General features: G+C 40.1%; 1 protein-coding gene across 1 annotated transcript in view; it reads right to left on the bottom strand.

The window, feature by feature from the left end:
• pemt (phosphatidylethanolamine N-methyltransferase) overlaps positions 1–24,683 on the bottom strand; it is a 64,833-nt gene extending 40,150 nt beyond the window's left edge. The window contains exons 1-2 of the mRNA XM_051418004.1: positions 24,407–24,683; positions 21,922–22,029 (exon numbers count right to left, since the gene is read on the bottom strand). Of these exons, the coding sequence (XP_051273964.1) occupies positions 21,922–22,029; positions 24,407–24,508 (210 nt within the window). The 5' untranslated portion in view covers positions 24,509–24,683. The remainder of the gene's footprint in view (positions 1–21,921; positions 22,030–24,406) is intronic.
• Between the last annotated feature and the right edge of the window lie 238 nt (positions 24,684–24,921).

Below are 24,921 nucleotides of genomic sequence, written 5' to 3' on the forward strand. Positions count from 1 at the left end.
TGAGAGAACAAAGAAAGTCAGGGCTTTATAGCAGTTCTTTTGCACCATATGTCGGCTGCAGCTGCCAGCAGCTTCTTCCTTAATGTCCCTTTCGTCCCTCTTTTCTCTCTATTGCCACACCAAGGGAAGAAGACTGCTATGTAATTAAAGTTTTTTTAAGCGCTTCTGTGACTCAGACTAAGGTTACGTCCCAATGTTAATTACATTAGTCCACTCTGTAGGACACTGGGACACAGCGAGCCAGAGACAAACAGAACAATAACAATGGAGGGAATAATGATAAGAAGTTTGTGAATACAGAGGTGAAAAGATGAAGTAATGCATTTTAATCTTGGTATGTATCATTTTAAATGTGCACACTGTTATTTGGACAGCTAATACGGAATTTACTGTTCACACTTTCTCCTGAATCTAGTCTTCTAGTCGGTTCCTGAATTGGACCAAAAAAACGATAACATAACCCCTAAGTGGTGTTTTTCATCAATTTTAAGAAGGACATTTTTAGTGCTGTTTTCTCAGCATTAGTAAGCTACTCTGTCTGTGATTGGCTCCAACCCTGAAATTTAACCCTAGTTCTAATGCCCAAACCCAACCAACCAAACCAAAGAAAACAATGAACACCAGCCAATCAGGGAGAGGCTGTGGTACGCAGTAAGAAGTAAGGGTACTGATATAGACAAAAAATCTGAAGTGCCAGTAGAAGTACCCGTGAGTACAGCCCCATTTCAGGCACTGCTTCTAGTTTATCAAGATATTAAGCTAACATTAGCTCCTGCTATCTGGTCTGCTAACATTGAATGCACCTTTCTGTTAATGCTTTTCCCCTAGTCCAGTCAAGATATCGAGCTAACATGAGGTACTGTTACCTTTCTGATGGCGTTTTTTCAACTTATCTAGTCTTCAAGTCGATAAAGATATCGAGCTTACATTAGCTATTGTTAATTGGTCAGCTAAAATTGAATGTGTCTTTTTTTATTAGCACGTTGTCTCCTCAAACTAGTCTATTGTGTTTCTCCACAAGTTAGTTAGCAGGCTACGCTACACAGCATTTGTTTGTTCACAGACTTTTTGGATGATCTTTGTTTAGCTCATAATTCAGTTTTTATTTTTTTATTTTTTTTCAGAGAGGTTTTTGGCGGTAGTCAGTGGTGTTAATGTGGTATTGGACGGCATATTACTGCTTCACACGTCAAATATAGACAGAAGACAGCAAGACAAAGTGGATAAGTTGAGTCAAATCTCAACCTTTACATAGCATCAGTTTAAAGAAACGACAGGAAAAAAAAACAGTGAGTAATAATGTATAATATCTTACCACTTCACACATAGTTAACATGTGGTCATGAAACTACCGCTGAGCTGCCACATCACATCTCTTTTAGATATTAAAAAAATATTATTACACCACAGTTAAATTGTAGCCTTTGTAAAAGAGTTAGTACTGAGTTAGAAAAAAAGCACAAAAAACATATCTAGTATCACACTGTTAATGTACATATCTACAGAGCTCCTGAGAAGCCCGTAACCCATGTTTTTCTTCCACTCACGTTTTTCTTACTCCCCCATGCCCCCCATACTTATCACTTCCAGACACATTTCCAAGTATATCAAATGTTAAAAGACATAACAAAAGATGTGGCAGCCAGGTAATACAAGAATACAGTAGGGAGGAGGTACACAATGTACAATTCAAGCACCCTCAACAAAACTGCTGCTTGGGCTGCAACTGAAGATGAAAGCCTGAAAGTATGAAAGTAAAATAGAGAAATAGGTTGGAAAGAGATAGAGTGTGTGCTCACCACTCATATGGAGAGGAATAGGAAATTGCTTGCAATATAAAATGGATTACTGTACACCAAGAGACCAACAAACAAGTGGCTCAGGGGTGGGTCCATGTGAAGGGTGAACTATGAAACTGCGTATTATGTCATTTTTATTTTTATTTTTATTCTTATTTTATCATGGACATTTATTTTATTTAAAAATATGAATATAATAGACAAAAACCTTACAGGATGACTGGGTGAGTGATTACAGCATAACCAGTGAATCAAAACACAATGAAATGATACTGCAATGAAAATTAAATGTGATGCATTTGTTGCTTGGGTGAGAACACATACTGCATGCATACAAGTGTGATGTGACAGATGTGGAATTATTTGATTCATTCTGTGCAGGCAGCTGTATGTGATTAAAGAAGCCTGTTTTATAATTACCTTCCTTCATCGCATCTCATCTCCTACAAGAGGTTTTATTTTGAGAAACACATATGGTTAATTTGAAGCCCAAGAACACATCTTATTACTCTGTGGGAAACATGCCAAGGACCCTCCACCTTCCCCATTAGAAGGCCATTTATGCCAGTGCACTCTAGTCCGAAGCAGCGATGGGACTGCAGAATCTCCCTCAGAATCATCTAACATGATTTACACCCTTCCACAGGGTATGGAGTACACTAAAAATACTCAGGTGTTCTGCGGACAGACTACTGATGCTGTTATCAAATCATCAGTAAAGCCATGGGAAGGGGCAGGGATGAGGAGAGTACAGAAAGTGGCGCCAGCTTGGCAGAACTAGCAGCTCTCTATGACAAATTAAATCAAGGCCAATGTAACAGGCTCCTCCTGCATCCCCATCAGCCCACTTAAATCTGAGATGCAGGCACTTGAATGAGCTTGAACACAGGACATTAGGAAGACATCTGAGGGGGAGGGACTTCTGACGTCTGATGTTCCTTGACAAGAGAGCATCTAAACCACAGAAAATGGGAAAATATAGCTTAAAGCACCCTCCAACCTCCTCACCTAATCACACCCATCCACACAACAAGAATACATTGACCACCGAACCTAAAATGCAACATATTAAGTAATACAGCAATGTGAAGAGTCATATTTTGAAGTACCTTGAGTTGTGGTCATTTACTACCCCTGGTCTCTTGGCAGAAAGTCTACTTAGACTAATTCTCTCAACAGCTGGTGGCTGATCCATTGTATCAATGTACAGCCCTGTTTCGTGGAGGACAACCTGCACACAAGCACAAATGCACAAACACGCACAGCCAAGTGCATTAATGCGAGGATGTGTGCTGTCCCGGAGTAGCGAGGAGAAAGAGAACAGGAACATAGACGGATCACATGCACACCTGCAACACCATGATTAAATCCTACTCAATTAAGAAAACGATTGAATATTTAAATATCCGGGGCTTTATGGACATTTTGTCAACTGCAGTGCAGAAAATACTCTGAGCACATGCTCTTTCAATGAAACAAACTAAATTTAGCTGAACATGGATCAAATTCTGGTGACAGGAAATGTTTTGCCTCGCTAGCAGTGTGGCTGTAAGGATGGCAATGTTGTCTGTCAGTCATTTGGTCCAGACTAAAAGTACACAAACTTGATTGATTATAGATGTAAATTTGGTGCTAATTAGCAAATGTGAGCGTGCTAACACAATTGCCACCATTGTAAACATACCTGCTAAACATCAACATGTCAGCACTGCCACTGCATGTTTGCATGGTGATGTTAGCATTTAGCTCAAAGGACTGCTGTGCCTGAGCACAATCTGCTAGCAATAGGTGAATTACATATATTCATTCTTTCCATTAGTGTTCCCTCTGGAAACTATGGCAGCTTTGCACATTAAATTTCTCATTATCTAACAGACAGATTTCCATAAAATTTGCTGGTCATGTTTATGATCCTAAAAAGTATCCTCCCTTGGCCTTTGGACACATGACCTTACATCTATTGCCACTCTCAGGTTAACATTTCAGCACGGTACTGAGGGATCAGTCAGTTGCATTGCTTACTTGGCACATTAACCAGAGCTAACTCACAGTAGCTCATTTAGCTTATGTTTTTACTACCTTTAAATGAACAGTTGAAACAATCTGAAGGTTGATTTAATTTTACTAGACAGAGAAAATACAGTAAGTATGTCATTTTGCTCTCCCTTCCTGCCTCTAAACCACCACTTAGTTCTGTCCTTAAGACATCCCTTTTATGTGCGCTGAAGCCTAATAAGATTATGACCTCTTGTTATGGCTGCACCCATTCCACCTCCAGGCAAAGGAGAGAGGTCAAACCTATTATATCACCCTGATTATATCATCGCCAATGATTCAGCTGAAAGGTTTACTGGCTGCGAAAACACAAAATGAATGCATGCAGACGTCAAGATTATGGACCCAAATGCTCTCCCAGTGTCACTTTTACTTTTACTATCAGAATTAAGTGGAACAAATAAAGATACTTTGGCTAGACAACAGCTGAAAATGTATTTTAAAGCCATAGAGGTTGACAGTCTCAGAGTGTGACTTGTTTATCATGGACACAGTTATGTGACTGCAGTCTGTCTCTTTCAGGTAACGGAAGAAATTTCAGTCTGCTATGATTTGGCTTCTTTGACACTGATCATGTGCCTTTAACCTGGAGATACTTTCCCAACACATGATAGTTTGAGGGCTTTACATTTATCTTCAGCTATATTGACATTGTACAGTATAGTCAGCTACAGAACTGTGGTGTGTAATATAATATATAGTATAATCAAAAAGAGGGTTCTAAGGTGTTTTAAGAGGTTTCAGAAGCGATTTAGTAGGTTTAAATGGTAATTGAGGAGGTCCTAGATGGGTTAGGGTTTAGGGTTTAGGGTTCATTACTACTTTAAGTTTTGATGGCCATTGGGGAGGTCCTAGGGGTCCTTTAAGAGGTTGTTGAGGTCAGTGAGACAGATCTAGAGTTCCTCTAATACAGCAGCTCTGTTTGACATTTTGCCAGACAGTGGTAGCTGACCCTTTAATATATAGTTTTAATATCTAGTCACTAGATATTAAAACTATATATTATCATGCAACATTGCCCACAATGGCCTAATCCACTAGTGGACTGATTTATGGCAATATTAGATTTTTATGTGATTTCTGACAAGAGTTGTTTGCTACAACTTGAACTCACAGTAATTTAAACAGCAGATTCCAGTTCTGAAATATGATTTGTTTAATGAGCAACTGATTTTTTTTAGTGACACCCAATCTGAAATAAAAAACAACGACTGCAATCTCAATATGGCTCCTAATGCCCACCGGCGTGACTCACACACACTACACACACACACACACACACACACACACACACACACACACACAGAAACTTTAGCCTACACAGCATGGGTACGTCTGAGGTCAGATCACCCAGGCAATCAGGGTAATTGAGTCAAATGAATAAAAACATGCAAACAATAAATTTAATCTTTAGTTCTTCACTAAAGTCATGCATATCTATATGAATACCTCTGACCTGACTGAACCAAATACACAGGTACAAAAAAAAACAAAAAACAAAACGACTCAGATCAGCTACTGATTCTGTTATCTTCAGTACCACAGTCATTTGAGATCAAGCTGCATTTGACCACAAGGCAAAAAGACAAAAACACAATGATGAGTCTTGATATAGTTGAGGAAGATCATATGACTACCGTGTTAGCAAACAGTTGTTTACATATACAACCAGCCGACACAGCAACATAAACAGAAAGAGAGAAAGAGAAAGGTTTTAAATCAATCAATCAGTTGGATCTGCGGTACTAAAAACCTCTTTGGATTGCTTACCTTTTTGGTAAGAAACCACAAATGGTTTGTTCAAGGAAAACTATGGTTTATTACAACGTTGGTTTTATTTTAGCACTGTAGCTGTGGCCATGAAGCCATCAGTTTGATCAGTTTCTGCAACAATTTCCTGTTTCAGCTTTAACCTGCTGTACTGTCCATAATTGTGTGTACTCACAGTTCTCCTGTGTAATGAGGGATTATTAGCAAAATATAGATGAACTAAACTATAGATGAATCTTATCCCTGGTCTTTAACCAGAAAAGAATATTGAACCAAAAAGTATTGGAAGCATGGTAGAGAACATGCTAATCTTTTGCTTCCTTTGGCCCAACCAGCTCTTGATATCATGACTTCTCCCGCTCTCTAACAGACAGCTTCAGCTGCATGAGACCACCAGCTGCTGTAGCAGCTAAAGTGGACAGCATGAGCCGATGAGCACTTTGTTCCCATAGATGTAGGTCACTGGGCAGCCCAGACATGATGACTGAGACTAACTCCATATGCAGCGAGAAGATCAGATGATGTTTGCTCTATCGGCTTCATCGCCACATATGGGCAGGTTAATAATGCATGCACTGGATAGCATCTATTTGTTCAATTGAGGCTGACCTCGGCTTGTGAGGGCACAGGGAGCGGGGAGAAAAAATCATAATGATACAATTGGATCAAGGTTGTTTTTTTGTTTTTTTTTGTCTTTCCAAAACTAAAACCTCAAGAGCAAAAGTGTATGGCATGGATTGAATAGCGGGCTCTTCTCCCCAGGTAAGTGCAGCCTGCCCACTACATCAGGGAAGGGCCAAGTACACTTTTGGTATTTTGGCAGCCAGGCTTGTTTGATGTACCTGCAGGCACGCTTGAAAATGGGGTTGGTTCAGAAAGAATACATTATCATACATTACAGGTGAGCATGTAAGAGGCTGTTACAATTATGACCAATCACATTGTCTTCTTTCATCCCCCTAAATAAACTGTTTAAAATATGAATTCAGCAGATTAAGAGTTATTAGCAGAGAGAGAGGTTTTAACTGCTCGGTTTTTCATGGAGCTATGTGAGCTGTTTCAATCAGTCTGACTCCAACACACGGGTTGATTTACCCTGCAGTATAAACTGTAGAATAATTCATTAAAACGACAAGACTTCTGTGCGCATAAGCCCTGTGGTTTCTGTGGTTATTTTGCAACACCCTGTTGCCTGATGCACAAAATGCAACTAGTGAATGATCTGCCATGCATAATTATGTCTTGACACTGCGCAACACAGCTCCAATTAAAGATGGCAGATGGCACCTGTTGGATTCAGTTGGCTGTCACAGAGTCACCAGAGTAAAGGAGAGGTAATCAGTATTACAGAGCTGGTAAGAATCACTCATTAATCTGTATGTCTGCCTGGCATTAATTCCATTATCGGAATAAAACGTGTATGATCATGTCAGCTAGTAAAAAAAAAAAAAAAAAAACATACAGTAAAAGTGGCAAGGTGAACAAAACATCTATAAAGGATTTTAGAGAGGTTTGTGTATCTTCACCCAATGAAATGACAAAATATGACTAAACGTGCAAAGTGCATTAAGCTGCCGAGCTGCTCAGAGTAGAGTTTGCATTGAGTTAATGGATTGGTATCAAGATATCAGACCGATGCATTCGAGGAAATAACCTCAATGTGCCCCGGGAAAATGCTAGTTTGCGGTTTTGATATTGTGTTTCGCAACCCACGAAAATAGAGCCCACTGTGTTTATCTGCGCTAACATAAGCTGCAAACCTTAGCAGGCCTTGATTTCTACAGTAGCAACCTTAGCTTTACTTCCAAAAGCATAGAGCAAATCATTATTATCTGGGACTACAGTTTACATGTTATAAAAAGCCCAATTCAGGACTGGCACATCCAGTGTGGGAGCTAGTCCTGGAAGGCTAATGTCAGGTTCGGAGGTTGAAGACAAATTATGACTAAAAAAGGTAACTTAATTTTTCAGACAAAAATCTACAACATATATTTCTTCTCTTGTGTTTAAAAAAAAATCTAATCTCCTCTTTTGTGAAGTGAAAGTGATTTCATTTCACCTTGATATCACAAACGATATCACAACATCTGAAAATCATCTGACCAATTTGAATCTTCAAATATTTGTATCACGATTTAACTGTCTTGCACTATATCTTTACATTTATAGTTTGGGTACATTTACAATCAGAAACTCCAGCCACATTCATTATCAAAGCCATTTGTCATAAAGCAGTAAAGAAGTAAAGAAGTAAAGCATATATTGTTTGTGCAGGAATGGGAACAACAAAGCAAAAAATCTATCCACTGTGATGCTTGTCCAGGTATATTTTTATAGTTAGCATATGGACATGGTTAGAACAAAATAACAACAATTAAAAAATCGGTACAGTAATACTAGTGTACATGTGTCAGCTGGCAAGGATACTAACTTTTTGCCAGGGACATGTAGCTTCAGCCTCAGTGTTTTGGCATTATTTATGTTATGTATGTTATGTATGTGCACAAGATCCTTTCACGTGGCTACAGCCTTTATATAACGCCGCTTTAATGACAAAGAAGCGGACACACACACCTGAAGGTATAGGTTGTTTTTATGCCTCAATAACACAGGATGGTAATGTCTGTTCTTTTAAAGATCATGTATTTATTTGATTATTTATATATTATAAAGAATAAGTTATCATAATAATAATTATAATGCAGTGACAAACATATTTACTCGATAGAAAGAAGTTAAGGCTTGTCAAAGAAGGTTGTTAATCACAAACACATACACACACATCCCTATGTTACTATGTTAACACAGTGCAGTGAAAGAATGAAGCTCTAAATAAATTGTCCACATTCACACAATTTTTTTTGCCAACATTACTCAGAAAGACTCAAACACTACATTGAGTATGCATGGTGTTAAAGATGTGTACCAGTACTCACACTCACTACATATGGATTTTTATACATTTGGATACCTGTGTGGAAAGTGGAGAAGCACACTTTTTGTGTACGCATGGTCTAAACATCTGGACCCTGCTGTTTTAAAACTTGCCATGAAATTCGAGTTGTAAATCTGCTAAATTGGAAATCTTGACAGCCGTAGTAGCAGTGTTTAAGGGGAGCAGAGCTTAGGTGACGGTTATTCACAGACTGGAGTAATGATAATGCTGAGAATTGGAATAAGATATCCAAATTAACACACAACTGTCTTACTATACGGCACATCTGAAACTGACTTCACAGAAATGTTGTCACTTGAGGTCTAAAGGTACAACTGGCTCTTGAGAAGGATAGAAGTACGCGCGCGCCACACACACACACACACACACACACACACACACACACACACACACACACACACACACACACACACACACACACACACACACACACACACACACAGCAGCAGCAGCAACATTCAACCGAACTCTGACACTAATGCACAGCTAATAATCATCCTAAATATAACTGCAATCAAGTCTGTGCTCTATGCCAAATACTTTATGCTTCCAAGTGCGCAACACTTGTGCGTCAGACCATAAAAATAATCTGACTGAATGCTGATTGTTGAATTTCATTCTGCCAGAAGCTGGCATGACAACATGTAAATTGACGGGTTTCACTACAAAAGAACATCTTTTGTATGTATGATATGTATCATTACGCATATATCTTAATTTGTGCATGCATGCACATGTCAGCAATCCAAGTCTCGAGATAATTCTTATTATCTAAGATACTTTCAATAGTAATATATTCTAAATTCTTTTCTGCACTTTCACACAAGAAATGTAGCAGCAGGTGACAATTCTCTTTAGTTTTGGAATAAAGTTCTTAAACTGTACGAAATAAAGTTATCTGGCACTGTGAATATATATAATAATAGCTTTCCAAACACGAGTTGTATTTCAAGGTGGAGAGGCGAAACCAACACATCAGCAACTCCTCACGCTGCCTTTCACTCTTACCCTCACATGTCTTTTGTATTTTTGCCCTTTACTCTGTACTTTTGAAGTGTCTCTATTTTTTCAAATGTATTTATTTTTCCTCCTCAGTGAGGCATGAGCCATGTGAGGATCCTCGTTTTCACAGTTTGCATTCACTCTCTCATTTTCCAAGTATTTAGAGTGTGTTAATAATGAGAGATATGCTGTCGGTCACACTGACATTTTGGCTTTGGAGGTTTTCTTATTTCATCTTCCCCTTCTCTGTAATTTCTGGAGGCACTCCTGATGAAATTGAACACCTCTCCCTCTCTCTTTCTCTCTCTGTCTCTCTCCTTCAAGCCCCTTCTTCTGGCCGTCTAAATGCTGATGACTCATTCAGACGTTCTTGTTCTGCCCAAGGCCGAATCAGCGCCCCTCAGGCCCAAGATAAGATGGAGCACAACATGGGAGTCCTGTATCACAGGGGCTCTGTATGCACACTTGTGTCTGCGTGTAAGCTAGCATCTAATCTGCTGCCTCTTCACATGCAATTTCATGGGGTGCTGCTTTTGAGTTTCTTTCTGTAATTGCAAACATTTGGCTAGAGTCTCAGCTGTGATTAGGGCTTGAAAGCAGAGAGAGATCGATTAAAGATTAAACTCATCCAAGATCTCTAGGGGTGCGGTTCGCCTAACTCAAGAAGTTCTTGACGCTCTCTAAAGCATTGGCTCCCAACATGCATGATGTACCTCACAGCCCAGTCAGATGAACTCAGTACCCCTTCGTCTACACCACCTGTTTTGTTCAAATACATGAATGTGAATTGATTTGAACAGGATGTTACATAACACTATACAAGAGGATATTGTTACAATGATTGATTTTTTTTATACAATTGAGCTGTGATTGTTTGTAAGTGGAAGTTTGAATGGCAGAAGCTTAATGTTTCAGCCATTTATCCATACTTTAAAGTTCCAGTGTGTAACATTTAGGAGGTTCTATTATTAACATCTATCTATGTTTCTATGGTAGCCCATAACGGACAAACCAAACACTGGCTCTAGATAGGGCCTTTCGCGTTTTCCCACGAGTTCCGTGGCCCCCCTAGTTTCTCCTACATGCTTGGAAGGCTGAGCTGTATTTAGATGGTTGCAATCTGCAACTTCAGCGCTAGATGCCACTAAATCCTACACACTGGTGTTGAGTTAACAATTACAACCATTTCTCCATTACTTTAAAGTGGCACTAAAGGGCACACAGTTAGGGACTAGCTGCTAAACATAGTGAACAACATTTAGCAGCTAAAGAGCCCTCAAAAGTTGGTGGAGACCAAAAATCTAATATTGGATTTAGATTAACCAGATAGACACAGACATGACTCCAAATGAATGACGATGTTGCTCCTTAACCTCCTTACCTGTTTCAACTGTTTATAAACCTAAATATACATAGAGCATCTGGCCCCTGGGGTACAGGTACCCTGGTTAGGAATCACTGGTCAAAGCAAGAAAACACAGTATATCAAGCTCTTCATTTTGTAGTCAATCTCTAAAAACCTTTTCATTGGTTTAAAACTAGATTTTACAATGCACTTCTACCAAACCACTAGTGTTGGGTGGGAGCATTACTTTGAAGGGCTGCAGAATATAGCTTGCACAGCAATCTTCCTGTTACAGAGTTGGTTCCCACAACCTGTTATCTAAAAAGCCTGACGTCATGTCCACGTGATTCCAGCTGAGATGGCAGCCTAAAGCGGTGAGATAAAACAAGAAAGAACAGGCTGGCCACTTTCCTCCCAGCGCCTCAGTGTCAGCATGACATCTATCTAATGCAGCCCCAGACCCGATCTAATCTCATTTATGTAATAGCAGATTTGACTTTGAAATAGTTTAAGACATCTTGAGAGGTTGGGACTAGGGCTACCTGTTGCTGTCCAGAGAAAGGAGAAGATTAAATCTAAACGAGGCATCGTCCTCAAAAACCAAAGATGTCCGTGACCTGCAGTTTTCATCTTCTTTACCACATCTGTGACTGTTAGCTCTCCAGTCCCTGAGCGCAGGAATACTGCTTCCAGTTGCCCGAGCAACTGATTCAAGAGTCTATATGATGAAAAAATTAAATTTAATAGAAAGACTATTTTAAAATATCTGTGCCACTAACCTTTCCTTTCCGCCTGAGTGCTTTTAGTTTACTCTCAATAAGAAAGTGAGGGCTTCATAGTATAGGCCAACTCTCTCTCTGAATTGAAAATAAACCAAGGGAGTAGTTTTCCAAAACACTTTTCACGACTGCAAGAAGTGGAGTTTCTCAGTCCAAACCTCTCCACACAGAAAGAGGCTTATGTAACCAGCTGATAATTTATGGTGATAGTCACAAGTAATCATTGAGATAAAGACTTTCAGTTACAAAAGCAAAATGAAAATGCGGTCCCTGATAAACTTATCACAAGGTTGTCATGCAGAATAGTCAGACCCCGAGTCTGTAATTATTTTACAGTGAGTTAGAAACTGAAGCTAAAAAATCTGCCTCCCCATCCACAAAACACTGCAGAGTGATGTGCTTGGAAATGGACATTGTGCATACAGCAGACTTACTTAATGGCCTCCAAGTTAGCAGAGGAAGGTGAGATGAAGAAAAGGAGCAGAAAACACAAAAGAAGCAAAAAATAACCCTACGTCTGGATTTTGGCATTACCGTTGGTGATACATAGAGTATGTATCTTTTCTAATTTTTTTATACTGGTGCCAATATGACACCTGAATCTGATACCAAGACCAAGCTTATAATTATACTCAAAAAAATATGTTTTCCTATTTATATTAGGAACATAAACTTCTCTGTACAACCTTTTTGAGTTAATTCATTTTACAAAACAGCCAAACCTGAACACAAAGATGTGCTTTTGAAGTCCCTTGATTAGAATGAACACACAAATGACTGAACTGACAAAATCTTTATTTTTTATATAATTTAGAACTGGCCAATCAGCGAGGCCAGAGAGAGGGAAAGAGACTAAGCATGAAACATACACTGAACAAAATTACAAACGCAACACTTGTTTTTGCCCCCATTCATCATGAGCTGAACTCAAAGATCTAAGACTTTCTCTATGTACACAAAAGGCCTATTTCTCTCAAATATTGTTCACAAATCTGTCAAAATCTGTGTTAGTGAGCACTTCTCCTTTGCCGAGATAATCTTGAATGTTAATTTCTCTACCATAAGCCGTCTCCAAAGGTGTTTCAGAGAATTTGGCAGTACATCCAACTGGCCTCACAACCGCAGACCATGTGTAACCACACCAGCCCAGGACCTCCAAATCCAGCATCTTCACCTCCAAGATCGTCTGAGACCAGCCACCTGGACAGCTGCTGCAACAATCGGTTTGCATAACCAAAGAATTTCCGCACAAACGGTCAGGAACCGTCTCAGGGAAGCTCATCTGCATGCTGGTCGTCCTCATCGGGGTCTCGACCCCGCTGATGTCAACGTTGTGGATCGAGTGGCCCATGGTGGCGGTGGGGTTATGGTATGGGCAGGCGTGTGTTATGGACCACGAACACAGGTGCATTTTATTGATGGCATTTTGAATGCACAGAGATATCGTGACGAGATCCTGAGGCCCATTGTTGTGCCATTCATCCACGACCATCGCCTCATGTTGCAGCATGATAATGCACGGCCACATGTTGCAAGGATCTGTACACAATTCCTGGAAGCTGAAAACATCCCAGTTCTTGCATGGCCAGCATACTCACCGGACATGTCACCCATTGAGCATGTTTGGGGTGCTCTGGATCGGCGTATACGACGGCATGTTCCAGGTCCTGCCAATATCCAGCAACTTCGCACAGCCATTGAAGAGGAGTGGACCAACATTCCACAGGCCACAATCAACAACCTGATCAACTCTATGCAAAGGAGATGTGTTGCAAATGGCGGTCACACCAGATACTGACTGGTTTCAGGACCCCCCTGGACCCCCCCAATACAGTGAAACTGCACATTTTTGAGTGGCCTTTTATTGTGACCGGCCTAAGGCACACCTGTGCAATACCCATGCTGTCTGATCAGCATCTCGATATGCGACACCTGTGAGGTGGATGGATTATCTCGGCAAAGGAGAAGTGCTCACTAACACAGATTTTGACAGATTTGTGAACAATATTTGAGAGAAATAGGCCTTTTGTGTACATAGAGAAAGTCTTAGATAAGGGATGCACCGATCCACATTTTTTCACTTCCGATCCGATCCCGATACCTGAATTTGGATATCGGCCGATACCGATACTATTCCGATACCAGAGCTCTGTTTTCTTTAATATTATTATTATTATCATTATTGTTGATTTTATATGATATATAAACTCCTCAACAGGCAAGTATGATATGTACGTATGTATGCATGTATGTCCCAAAAGGCAACTTGAGGTAAGTATAAGGTCAGAAAAGGAAGTCAGAAAAACAGGAAATCCTTTTAACAGGAAAAATCCCATTCTGAAAACAAATATGCAACTGTAAGGGTTTCAAATTGATTGTCATGTCAATATTTATTAAATTCCCAAAATGTCAAATATTTGAGTCTTGAAATATAAGAAAAGTGCAATAAGTGTAAACATCTTACACACACACTATCAATAAAACAATTCAATCAATCATCAATTATCTGAAATATAAGAAAAGTGCACGCGCACACACACACACACACACACACACACACACACACACACACACACTCGGTCCCTTTAGCTTTCACGTTGTCTGCCTGGAGTTTACGTTGTTTTTGGAATGACTCCAGAAGTGATTCCTGACAGCTCGCCTAAAAAATCCTCGTGCTGTTTCGTGTGGTGCTTTTTTAAAATGTTTGATTGCGTTCGTAGTGTTGTACGACGCGAGGGAGCTTCCGTGTCTCTGAATTACGGCTTTGCAAACATTGCATTTTGCTGTCTTGCTCTGTGGTGTTTCCAGTGTAAAGTATTTCCACACAGCGGACATGTTGGCTAGCCACAATGCTGCTCAATGCTATCCTGATAGCTGGCTGCAAACTGTGGAATGGATTTCCTGAACGGGGGCGTGTCTCATAACTCTGTGTCTCATTGAGCCGCGCCTCCGTTCAGGAAATCCATTCCACAGTTTGTAGCCAGCTAGCAGACTGGCCGGCAGGAATCACCTGTGGAGTCATTTCAGCAGACAACGTTAACGCGCAGACATGGCTCATGGATATCGGAAATCTGCGCAGGTTGGATCGGGAAATTCCGATACGTGAATTACGCTGGTATCGGTCCCGATATCGATACGGGATCGGATCGGCCCCATCCCTATCTTAGATCTTTGAGTTCAGCTCATGATGAATGGGGGCAAAAACAAAAGTGTTTATAATTTTGTTCAGTGTATATAGGATAGAAAATACCTAGGGATCATTGGGGAGTGGCAGGAGGAGAGATGAGGCCTTGTCAGGAAATAAGAGAAAATTGCTCCTGTGTGAGTCACTAACCATCCCTATGACGAAACCTTTGTTGGCGAGAGCAGCAGGACAGCCTGAAAGGAAAAAAACAGCAGGGAGCAAGAAGGGTAAAATGACACAGAATTGAAGTGAGAAAAACAAGGAAATAAAGAACACGAGAAGAAGAGGTGCACAGGCAAGATGACAGGACAACTGTTATGAATACACTACGAAACATTTGTAGGAGCACATATTAACTTATTTTCAACATGGGTAATGTGTTCGGGCTGAAGAAGTGCCCATCATTGGTGCATGTGACTGCCAACTCTTTCCCACTCCAGCACACGTGGCTGTCTGTGATCAGTGATGGGATATCTTTTTGGCACACAGGAACTGATGTCAACCATATAATATACTAGTACTTAACTACTAGTACTAGTGAATGGACAGCAAGCATTTCACTTACCATTTTTTATTTATTCAATTATTTGTTTTGCACCCAAGAATACCACTTAATAATATCGCACTGTGCAACTAAATCACCTCTCAGGTTACATACAGTCCATCTTATTGGTAAAGGCTTTTGGGGCTGAGAGAATGTAAGCGCTAGTCAGGGCTGAAAAAGGTTCTTTCACCATCTCTGAATTATTTTTCGGGGTCAAGAAACCCCATGTATATTACATATATATTTTTTTATTTATGCTGGGAAAATGTAAGCTGTCATAGCAGTAGTAGCAGCGATGACACCCCTGGAATCAGTGCACAGGTGTAAGTAGCATCAGCAGGCGCAGCAGTCTCCGAGCTCGATCTGAGTCTAATGAGAGCGCTGTGCCGGCTGACAGACAGGCTGTTGGTGTGACACTTTCCAGAGGCTTTCAGCGACTCTAGTCTGTCTGTAGTTAAGTCAGAGTAGGCCACCTATGCAAGCACGGACACACACGCACGCACACAATAAATTGACCACTCCGTGTAGGTGTTGCTGAGGTCAAAAAAGCCTGCAGAGATTCTAACACTCTCCAAAGTTCAAAATTGGTGCCACTACATGCTGACAGTTCCCAGGGCCTGACAGCAGGAATGGCTCCACTGCACAAAGGAGTTTAATGTGTCATAACCTCAATTTGGCCCACTGACCTCCTTAGCCCCACTGAGTGTTAACCTGGAAGTCTCCTGTGTTTTCTTCTGTGTACTGTTTTCCGGCTGTAGCCCATGTGTCCATGTGTCATTGACCAAAGCCAAATCACAAAAGAGAGATCACTTGACCGCCTCTTTCATGCAAATAAATAATCAAACCTTTATTTCAATATCTCTTCTCATAAATCACAGCATTTGACATTTTCCTATAAGGCATAGCTTAAACCAGCAGGCCTCATGTCTATCTGTGTGTCTGCGTGTGATCAGTGTTTCATTCATGGACAGCGGTCATGTCAGTGTGAAAATATAAAAGGTTAAGCTGTGGTAGTTGGGGGCTGGTACGTCCTGATCTGCGCACACACACACACACACACACACACACACACACACACACACACACACACACACACACACACACACACACACACACACACACACACACACACACACACACACACACACACACACACACACACACACACACACCAAATTCAAGGAACAGGCCTTGCTGTGTGTCTCTGTTCCAGTAGGAACACTGTGTTCAGTGCAAATGCAAAGTATACCTCTATTAAAGAGCAGGTGAGGAGTCCCTTCCTCTGTTATGTGATGGTACATATAGTGCATTTTAAGCATGAAGAGGCTTCCTCATTGGTACTGGCTGAGTTGTTTCTTTGAGAGATCAAACCACACAGCATTCAACAAATTGCTTCCTTCAGACTGGTCCCTCTTGAACCCTTTTTTATTCTCACGAGAAAAAAAAATGTTTTTACATTCAGTTAACATTTTCCACAGAATTTCTTCCCACCTCCTGACAATGTGTGCTTATATACATACAAATGAGGCAATGAAAACAGAATTATATATATATATATATATATATATATATATATATATATATATATATATATATATAGGTAAATGTTAAGTTCATTTAAATCAAGTTAATTTAAAAAAAGTTTGATTTTTAAAAGGAAAGGAAACAAAGACATGTTCAAAATAAATAGTTTGACTTGCATGATACATGATGTTGTACTGTAAGCAAGTGAGCTGGATTTGACTAGGTGGTTGACCCATTCAACTGTGACGGGCTCTCCATGGATCTGCCAGCTGTTGAACAGCTGACCATGAAACTTATGGTTCCCTTTGCAAGCATGTACGAAGTCCCAGTCTGGGTCATACTGATAAGATGAGATGCTCACTCTTGACTGTACTCCCGCTGACATAACACCGCAGCGAGACGCACAACCACCTCACCTGAGAGGGTGAGTTCAAGTGAACATCGGTGTGTCGACTTATTGTGCTTTTAGAGCCTTTAGCAGCATAGTGGTGATTGACGGCTTCTTCTTAAATAATGTCAGAAATCTCTGTCAGTCATTAACAAAGCATTCAGTAGCAAAGAAATGTAATTATTAAAGTAGCAGGGGTCATAAAATCCAGTTTGGGAAAGACTGCCAAACTATTAAATTCCCAGCACTTGATGAACTGACCACCCTGACCTCTGAGCTCCCTGGGACTGAGCATTAAAAGAAAGTAGAAACAGTTATACTAAAACCACCCTGGAACACAATGTGACCTAATATAAATGCAGCCTCCTAACCGAGCTGCATAACCACAAGTTAATTAATAGGTCAGCCTGCTGGGTCATTTCATTCTGCAAGGCATCTCCAGTTCAGCTCAGACTCTTGTGGTCACAACGTCCCACAGCTTCCATGCTCATCAAACATCTCTTGTTACAAGTATGAGACTAACAGGGCAGCGTGCACCTCACACTGCTACCTGCAGCTGTTGAAGGAAAAAGTGAAGCTTCCTCCTCACTTGCCCGTCAGATCGGGGAAGGGAGGGGAGCGTAGGTGGAAAACGTCACTGAAAAGATTAGACAGAGCTATAAACTAATCAGTGATGTAGAAATACTTGCCACTTCCTCATTATAAGAGCCATTTAAGTAGTGTGTAGGTATAACTTTCAAATCAAAGCACTGTCCTCATGAGACACAACTCAGCATCATAAATTCTCAAGTTTCTGGAATACATTATCACACAAAAATGTTGATTTTCCAATCCAGTCTTGAAAATGTAGGCACTATGGCAGTTATTTTCCTTATTGATCAATCTGATGATTACTGTCCAGATTGACTGAATGATCTTTGTCTAAAATGTAAAAACAGACAAAGATATTCCATCAGGAGTTGGTGGAGACCAAACAGAGCTAAAAGGACAGTGATCATTGGACCTAAAAGAACAGTGTGTAGGATTTAGTGGCAACTAGTGGTGTATGCAGATTGCAACTCCCTCAATTCATCCTCCCCATCCAAAAGCAAATGAGAAAATACTGAGGGCTGAAGAATCCAAAACGCCCTATCTAGAGCCAGTTTTTGGTTTCAGTTTGTCCATTCTGAGCTACTGTAGAAACATGGTGGCCTCCATGAAAGGTGACCCACGGCGTCTATACATATAAAAGGCTCATTCTAAGGTAACAAAAACACGACGATTCTTATTTTCAGATGGTTATACACTAATTCACGGGTGCCCAAACTTTTTCCCTTGGAGGGCCAAAACTGAAACGTACTTTCACGGGCCACGGGTCAAAAGCAAACACCTATTGTATTGTGTTGTTATGATGCAAATTGGTATTAGAATCTAGACTATGAAAAATAGCATTAACAGTGATTCATGCAATATATATTTAGATTAAATAAAAAATGTTTTGCTAGAAACATCTGGCAGCCCAAACTGAACTTTATGCTGGGTCATATTTGGCCAGCGGGTCCCACTTTGGGCAGCCTATCGCTAATTAAACATAGTTGTAAATATTATACTCCATTTCTGCCAATAGACTCTCTTAAATGTTACACATTGGACCTTTAAATGCGCCAGAAACATGACTCCAAATGAATGGGAATGTGTTGTCTACTGAATAAGCTATGGTTTGCAAACAAGTTAACGTAAAGCTGCAACAGGTAACTTTTATAAAAAAAACTTTTCTTTCAAATTTTCTGAAACTTTTCACTATATCTTGACAGCCTGGCAGCTTTAAAAGGGGATAATATGTTAGTGCTGTATTTGCAGCTTGTTTCTGTTGATGGAAGTTTAAAGTTGCACTGATTTTTATTCTACATAATTCGTAGTGACAAACCCACAGAGAAATTAACACCCGACTCTACAGCTCCTCTTAGGTTTACAGAGTATTTTTTGCATCTTTTAGCTGATTGTTTTGGTTTTACGGCTCCTCAACTTCATTGTTTTGGTTCAGTCTCACATGTTTTTTGTAAAAAGCTCTGATAAACAAAGTTTACACAACCTGCTCATCGATGAACAGAAGACAAAGTTTCCAGTTGAGGAGGCAGAAGTGATCCTTTTTCATTTAAGATTAAACTTGTTGTGCTCATCAACCTCAGCACTTACGTGCCAAACCTTCAGCATTATCAGCAGCAAGGTACCGGCACAGCACATGCTGCACATAGAGTCCCATGAAACAAGGCAACAGTGTGACCTGCAACACATAAACGAATAAAACGTACTTTACCACTACCTTTTATCAAAATGTTGTGTCATGAATGAACATGTTTGTTAGACCAGGTGTACAGGGAGAAGTTTGCACCTTAATGAGATATAGGTCTTCTCAAAATCCCATCAGCAGCTGTCTAAGCCCAAGTCATAGACATATCAGAAATATCAGAAATCAGTGGGATAGCATTAAGACATCCATCACCTATGTGTGTCTGTTTCTGTCGTCACCCTTTAACAGATGGTAGGTTAATCAAATCAAATGAAACACCACCCCCCGGTAACCCTACCTTGTAAGAATACAGCACTGTAGCTTTAACAGATGAGATGAAAAAATATTTTTCATCTTTTATTACCAAAGTAAGTTCCATCAGTCCTAATGCTGTTTGCCTGAATAACCCCTGTTACAGCCAATTACAGCTTCTCTACAATAGCAGAATACACAATAGGGTTATTTGGGATCATGTGCAGGGCCAAGAGCACCTCAGCAGCATTTACTGTAATGCAAATAATTGGCTTCTCTTTTGTAAGGAGAGAGCTACTGTGTGATGAACATGCACCCTGCTGGGCTGCGCTGGGCTGATGGCGGACTTAGTCAATGGTCGAATGAGTCACCACTAAAGGTTAGTTTGATGTCATTCTGTAAATGAAACACATGCACCTGTCGAAGCAGTGACACTCATTTCAAAAGCAATTTTAGTCAATAATCCTACAGGCTAGCCATTGTATTAACTCTGGACATCATTAAAGATAATGGATGGATAGAAGAGATCTCTATAACCTGTAGGTACATCATGACTATCTGGTGGAGCTGGCGCCCCATGTACAGTCTGACCTGTGGCCCTTTGCTGCGTGTCAACCCTCCCTCCTCCTTCCTGTCTATCTCCTGTCACTATCCTACAAGAAGCCCTAAAAATTATTTAAAACAAACATCATAACTAAAAGGAGAATGATAGAGACAATGAGAAATATTAAATTGCAGTAACCTCTTGTGAAGTGTTAATCTTACTCAGGATTTTTCTTTCTGTCTCATTAGTGCTTAAGTATTTTGAATTTCTACACACACAATTGTGAGCAACTACATTATTATAAATGGTGCACTTTGACCACATATGACAGCAAAGTGCCACATATAGAACGTGGGTGAGGTACAGATAGAGCGGATCTTTTTTATAATATGTATTAATATATCCATTGCTGAGGAATATGTGACTTGAAATATATGACTAATGCAAGTCTGCATAGCACTTATCTTAAGCATCTCTGACTGAAAACAAAAGACAGCATTTTCTTTCTGTGTTGTGAAAAGGATTCTCTGTGCACTGCAATCGACACACCCGAACACCAACATCATTCATGGCCTGATACTCAGATGCAATATTATGTAATGTATAGTCTACTAGATATTAATTATAATCAGACTTAATTCCGTAATGATGATCCTAAACAATTAAGATATCTGAGATCAAATCATGAAATTGACGTAGCCATCTTGTCTGTGAAATACAACCCTCAGGGAAGTTTTATCAACCTCAGGGACACTGTCGGGACAGTTTGCCTTGATTTGACAAAGACAGATCAGGAGTCAATGACAGCCTATCTGTGGACAGATACACAATTTTCAAAGCTATTGCTGGGAACACTGAAGTCCCCAACTGGTTTCTTCCATTGTGTTAACCGAGTTATTGGCATAAGTATTGTCTGGATGTCATTTTTGTTGTGCCCTATTCCCCCAAAAGAATGGTCCTTCAGAAGGATGGCAAAAGTCATGCGGAAGTTCATACTTTCCCCCTGAACCTTCCCCTATCCACCACGTGCCTCAACCAACCAGTAACAGTCAGTAGTCCAGCAAGCTCCCTCACCGGCTTCCCACCAATTAATCAGTTGTGTGCCCTTGGCCAAGTCAAAGATACCACTGGCAGGGATTCATAACATATCTTGAGTTGATAAGCATAAACAATGATTCACTGATCAGCTTGTCATGATTACTGGCAGCCACGAACAAAAGCAGGAGTTTAGCTATTGTTTGTGGCCGCCATACGGAGAAAGATTCTTAATTGAATTGAAAATGTTGTAGAGTCAGACTGCTGATGAAATGAAAGCACCAAACTTGGGTAGAAAATGCTGCTTATACCTTTAGAACACAATACAGCGCTATAGAGAAATTGCCTGTATCCAATCAAAATTGGTTGGGTTAAAAGAAAACTTTTACTTTCAGCCAATCAAACAAAATCAATCAAAGCAGAGATTTTTTTTTGTTGCTACAATATCTACAGTATGGTCTACAGTAATTCTTACCACATTCCAGAAGAGAGGGTTGAAAATGATGGCGATCACAGCAATACAAAAGCTGGAGTCATTAAAGTTGATGTGTTTTAAGACTTCTTCCATGAACGTTAAGTCCATCTGAAAGAAACAAAATATAATTTCTGAAATTATGAAAAGAAAATATAATTGACAGATGGAGGCTAAAAAGTGTGGTCTATAATACCGTCTACTACTCTAGCTAGTTATAAAAAGGTGTTAAATATAGTCAGAATATCTGCACAGGAATAGAAACATTAACCAGGTTTCCATCCAAATTCTGCACAAATTTTAACCATAGAATCATTTTTGCAATATTGTATATTATATAAGTTCACAAACAAACACAGTAACAGCCTGTCATACAATATTTTTAAAAACTGAGGCTTTTAAGAGGCGAAGCATAGCACATGGCATTAAAAATAAATACTAATGACTGATGGGGTGGAGCAGCATAGACTGATATTCCTTCTCTGTCACACACTGGGCTCTTCTGTGTGATTTTGCAGCTTATGCCTATTGACGCCAGAGATGAAGAGCAACAAAGTAGGTCTTTTAGGCCAATGCTCTCAGTTTGCTTTGGGTCTTTTATGTGTTTTATATCACAGTTTAGGAGCCACAGGGGTTACAGCCACATGTATTTCACGTTATTTCAGTTTGCTGGGACCTATCTCCACTTTCATAATAAGCAGATGAAATTATTTTTGCTGAGCACACTTTATTAGTCTTATTATATTCGTTTCATTGCAGTCCGGCCACTTTTTGTTAAGATGTATCTGGTTCTGGACAGAGTTGAAATCTGACACTTAAGTGATATCACTTCAGCTTCATAAGCAGAAATGTCATTAACTGACATCTTTAGCCATGAAGACGTCATGTCGTGCTGGATCCCTGCAACAATTAGCTGGCTTACTCCTTAAAATAGCAAACAGTGATTTCCTGTAATTGTGTGTGTCGATTACAGGCAGCCATCTGACCAGCTTCTGTTGTTCACTGTGGATGGATGCTGATCTGAGATCTGTTTTTCTCATCGGTTTCCAGTGATACAGGCTGACACAGGTGACAGGTCACCCAGTGAAGTTTAATGAGCACTTTGACCTTGTAAGTAAGTAGTTTGCATGTAATTGAGTAAAAGAGGGACGTTTCAGTTAATAAATGTGAACTGCTGTCGGCCGGGAGAGGTGGCTGTCTTATTGTGATGAGATTTATGTACACTGTACTCTTTTTACTGCACTACATTCCCCAATGCTGCTGTGTGTAATTTGAATCTCTCCTACGGGGGATTAATAAAGGTATATCTTATCTTCAGTTTTTTGTTATTGTCAGCAAATCCCATGACATCACCAGACGTACTGTTTAAATAAAAGACAATAACTAAAAGTGTACCACAAAGTGGTTTGAAAAATAGGTAGCACACACAGTACTTTGTTTCGTTTTATTAAACTACAAAACCAAGCATACTTAAATCAAAATAAAAGTCTAGAAGTATGGTGGTATACTGTGATATGAAAATGAATGGTTGTCATACAATGTTATAGGGATGGGATGACATGTCCCATATCCCCACATGCCTTGACTTAAAAAAGCTGCCTAGCTCGCCAGCATACAGTCCTGTATAACAAGGGGACAAGGGGGAGCCCGCATCCTTCCAGTCCTTCCAGAATCCTTATCCTGTCACCATGGCTGAAGGCTCAGCTTGCCCTTCACATCCCCCACAAAATAACGTTAGTGGGGAAATAGTATAGATTCCAAAATAAAGAGCAGGGAGATTAGGTGCCTATCTGTGATGCAATAAATGTATGTTGTTTTTTTTTAAAGTGTAAGGTACAGCGACTCCAGTATGTTTTAGTGACGTTTTTTTCATGATTATCATGATTATATTGTGTATTGCAACTATGCTGGCAAAGATAATTGTTTCATAATTCATTATTAGTGTTATTTTAAAAAAAAGAGGCAACATTTTATTTGGATGACCCACTTACAGTATTTCTAACCTGAAGAAAATATAACATAATATTTTGTCAAACAATAATAAAGTGTGTCTTCAAAACCACATTATTTTTTCATTCCTTTAAGGTTTTATTGTAACCTACTGTCAATGATTGTACCCAATAAAAGTAAATGTGTTGTGCTTATATGGTGAGAAATGACATACCCTTGCAACCCTCGTTGCTGTTTTAACTGTTTTATGACTTAATTTGCTAAAAAACATTTAATAGTTACTTTTATATTGTGTTTCGCATTGTGTTGCTTGGAGTCAACATTTGTGTACTGTGGGGTTGCAGAAAACCATGCTTTTATTTTGAAAAGGCAGCTGTAGCGGATGTTTTTCGGCGGTGGGGGAGCTCAGCCACGAAGCCGACCGGTTCAATTCAGTCGGTCAAACCGGGACCTTCGCGGCTTGTCTGAGCAATTACACCGATTCATGTGAAAGTTAGACAAGCAGAACAGCTCCGTATTTAGCAGTTTTGCGTTTTACCTTCGAATAATCGACGTTGTTGAGTCCTCCGCAGCAGTCCAGCAGCACGGGATGCTTCTTTCCAGCGGGATTACGGTTCCCAGCAGCGTCGCCGTCGCTCATACACACCGAGTGACCGCTGGCAGACCACCAGCACCTATCTGTGTGTTTGTGAGATAACGAAAATTGCACAACATTGAGTGCAAGGTTCTTATTTTTCAGTGAAAGTGAGCGGCAGTTGCCGTGGAGAACTACACATGTCCTAACCTCTAACCTCTCACTGCATTCTGGGAAATGGAGTTAATTTGTAGTGGACACAAGTAATTGATGGCTATCTCACACAAGCAATCTCTATTCTCGGCCAGAAAAGAGCAGACATCTTTAACTTTTGGACCTGCTGCCACACACAACAACCTGTGTGATGGTTTTTTCTTCCTGCATTAGTTTTCTCCTTTGTAGCTAAGGAATAGTCTGTTGCTCTACAGCGACACCTGCTGGTTGAGTGTATTAAGGCTTTTTTAGAATTGGGATTGGTG

This window comes from Dicentrarchus labrax, unplaced genomic scaffold (assembly GCF_905237075.1).
Source record: "Dicentrarchus labrax unplaced genomic scaffold, dlabrax2021, whole genome shotgun sequence".
Classification (NCBI taxonomy): domain Eukaryota; kingdom Metazoa; phylum Chordata; class Actinopteri; family Moronidae; genus Dicentrarchus; species Dicentrarchus labrax.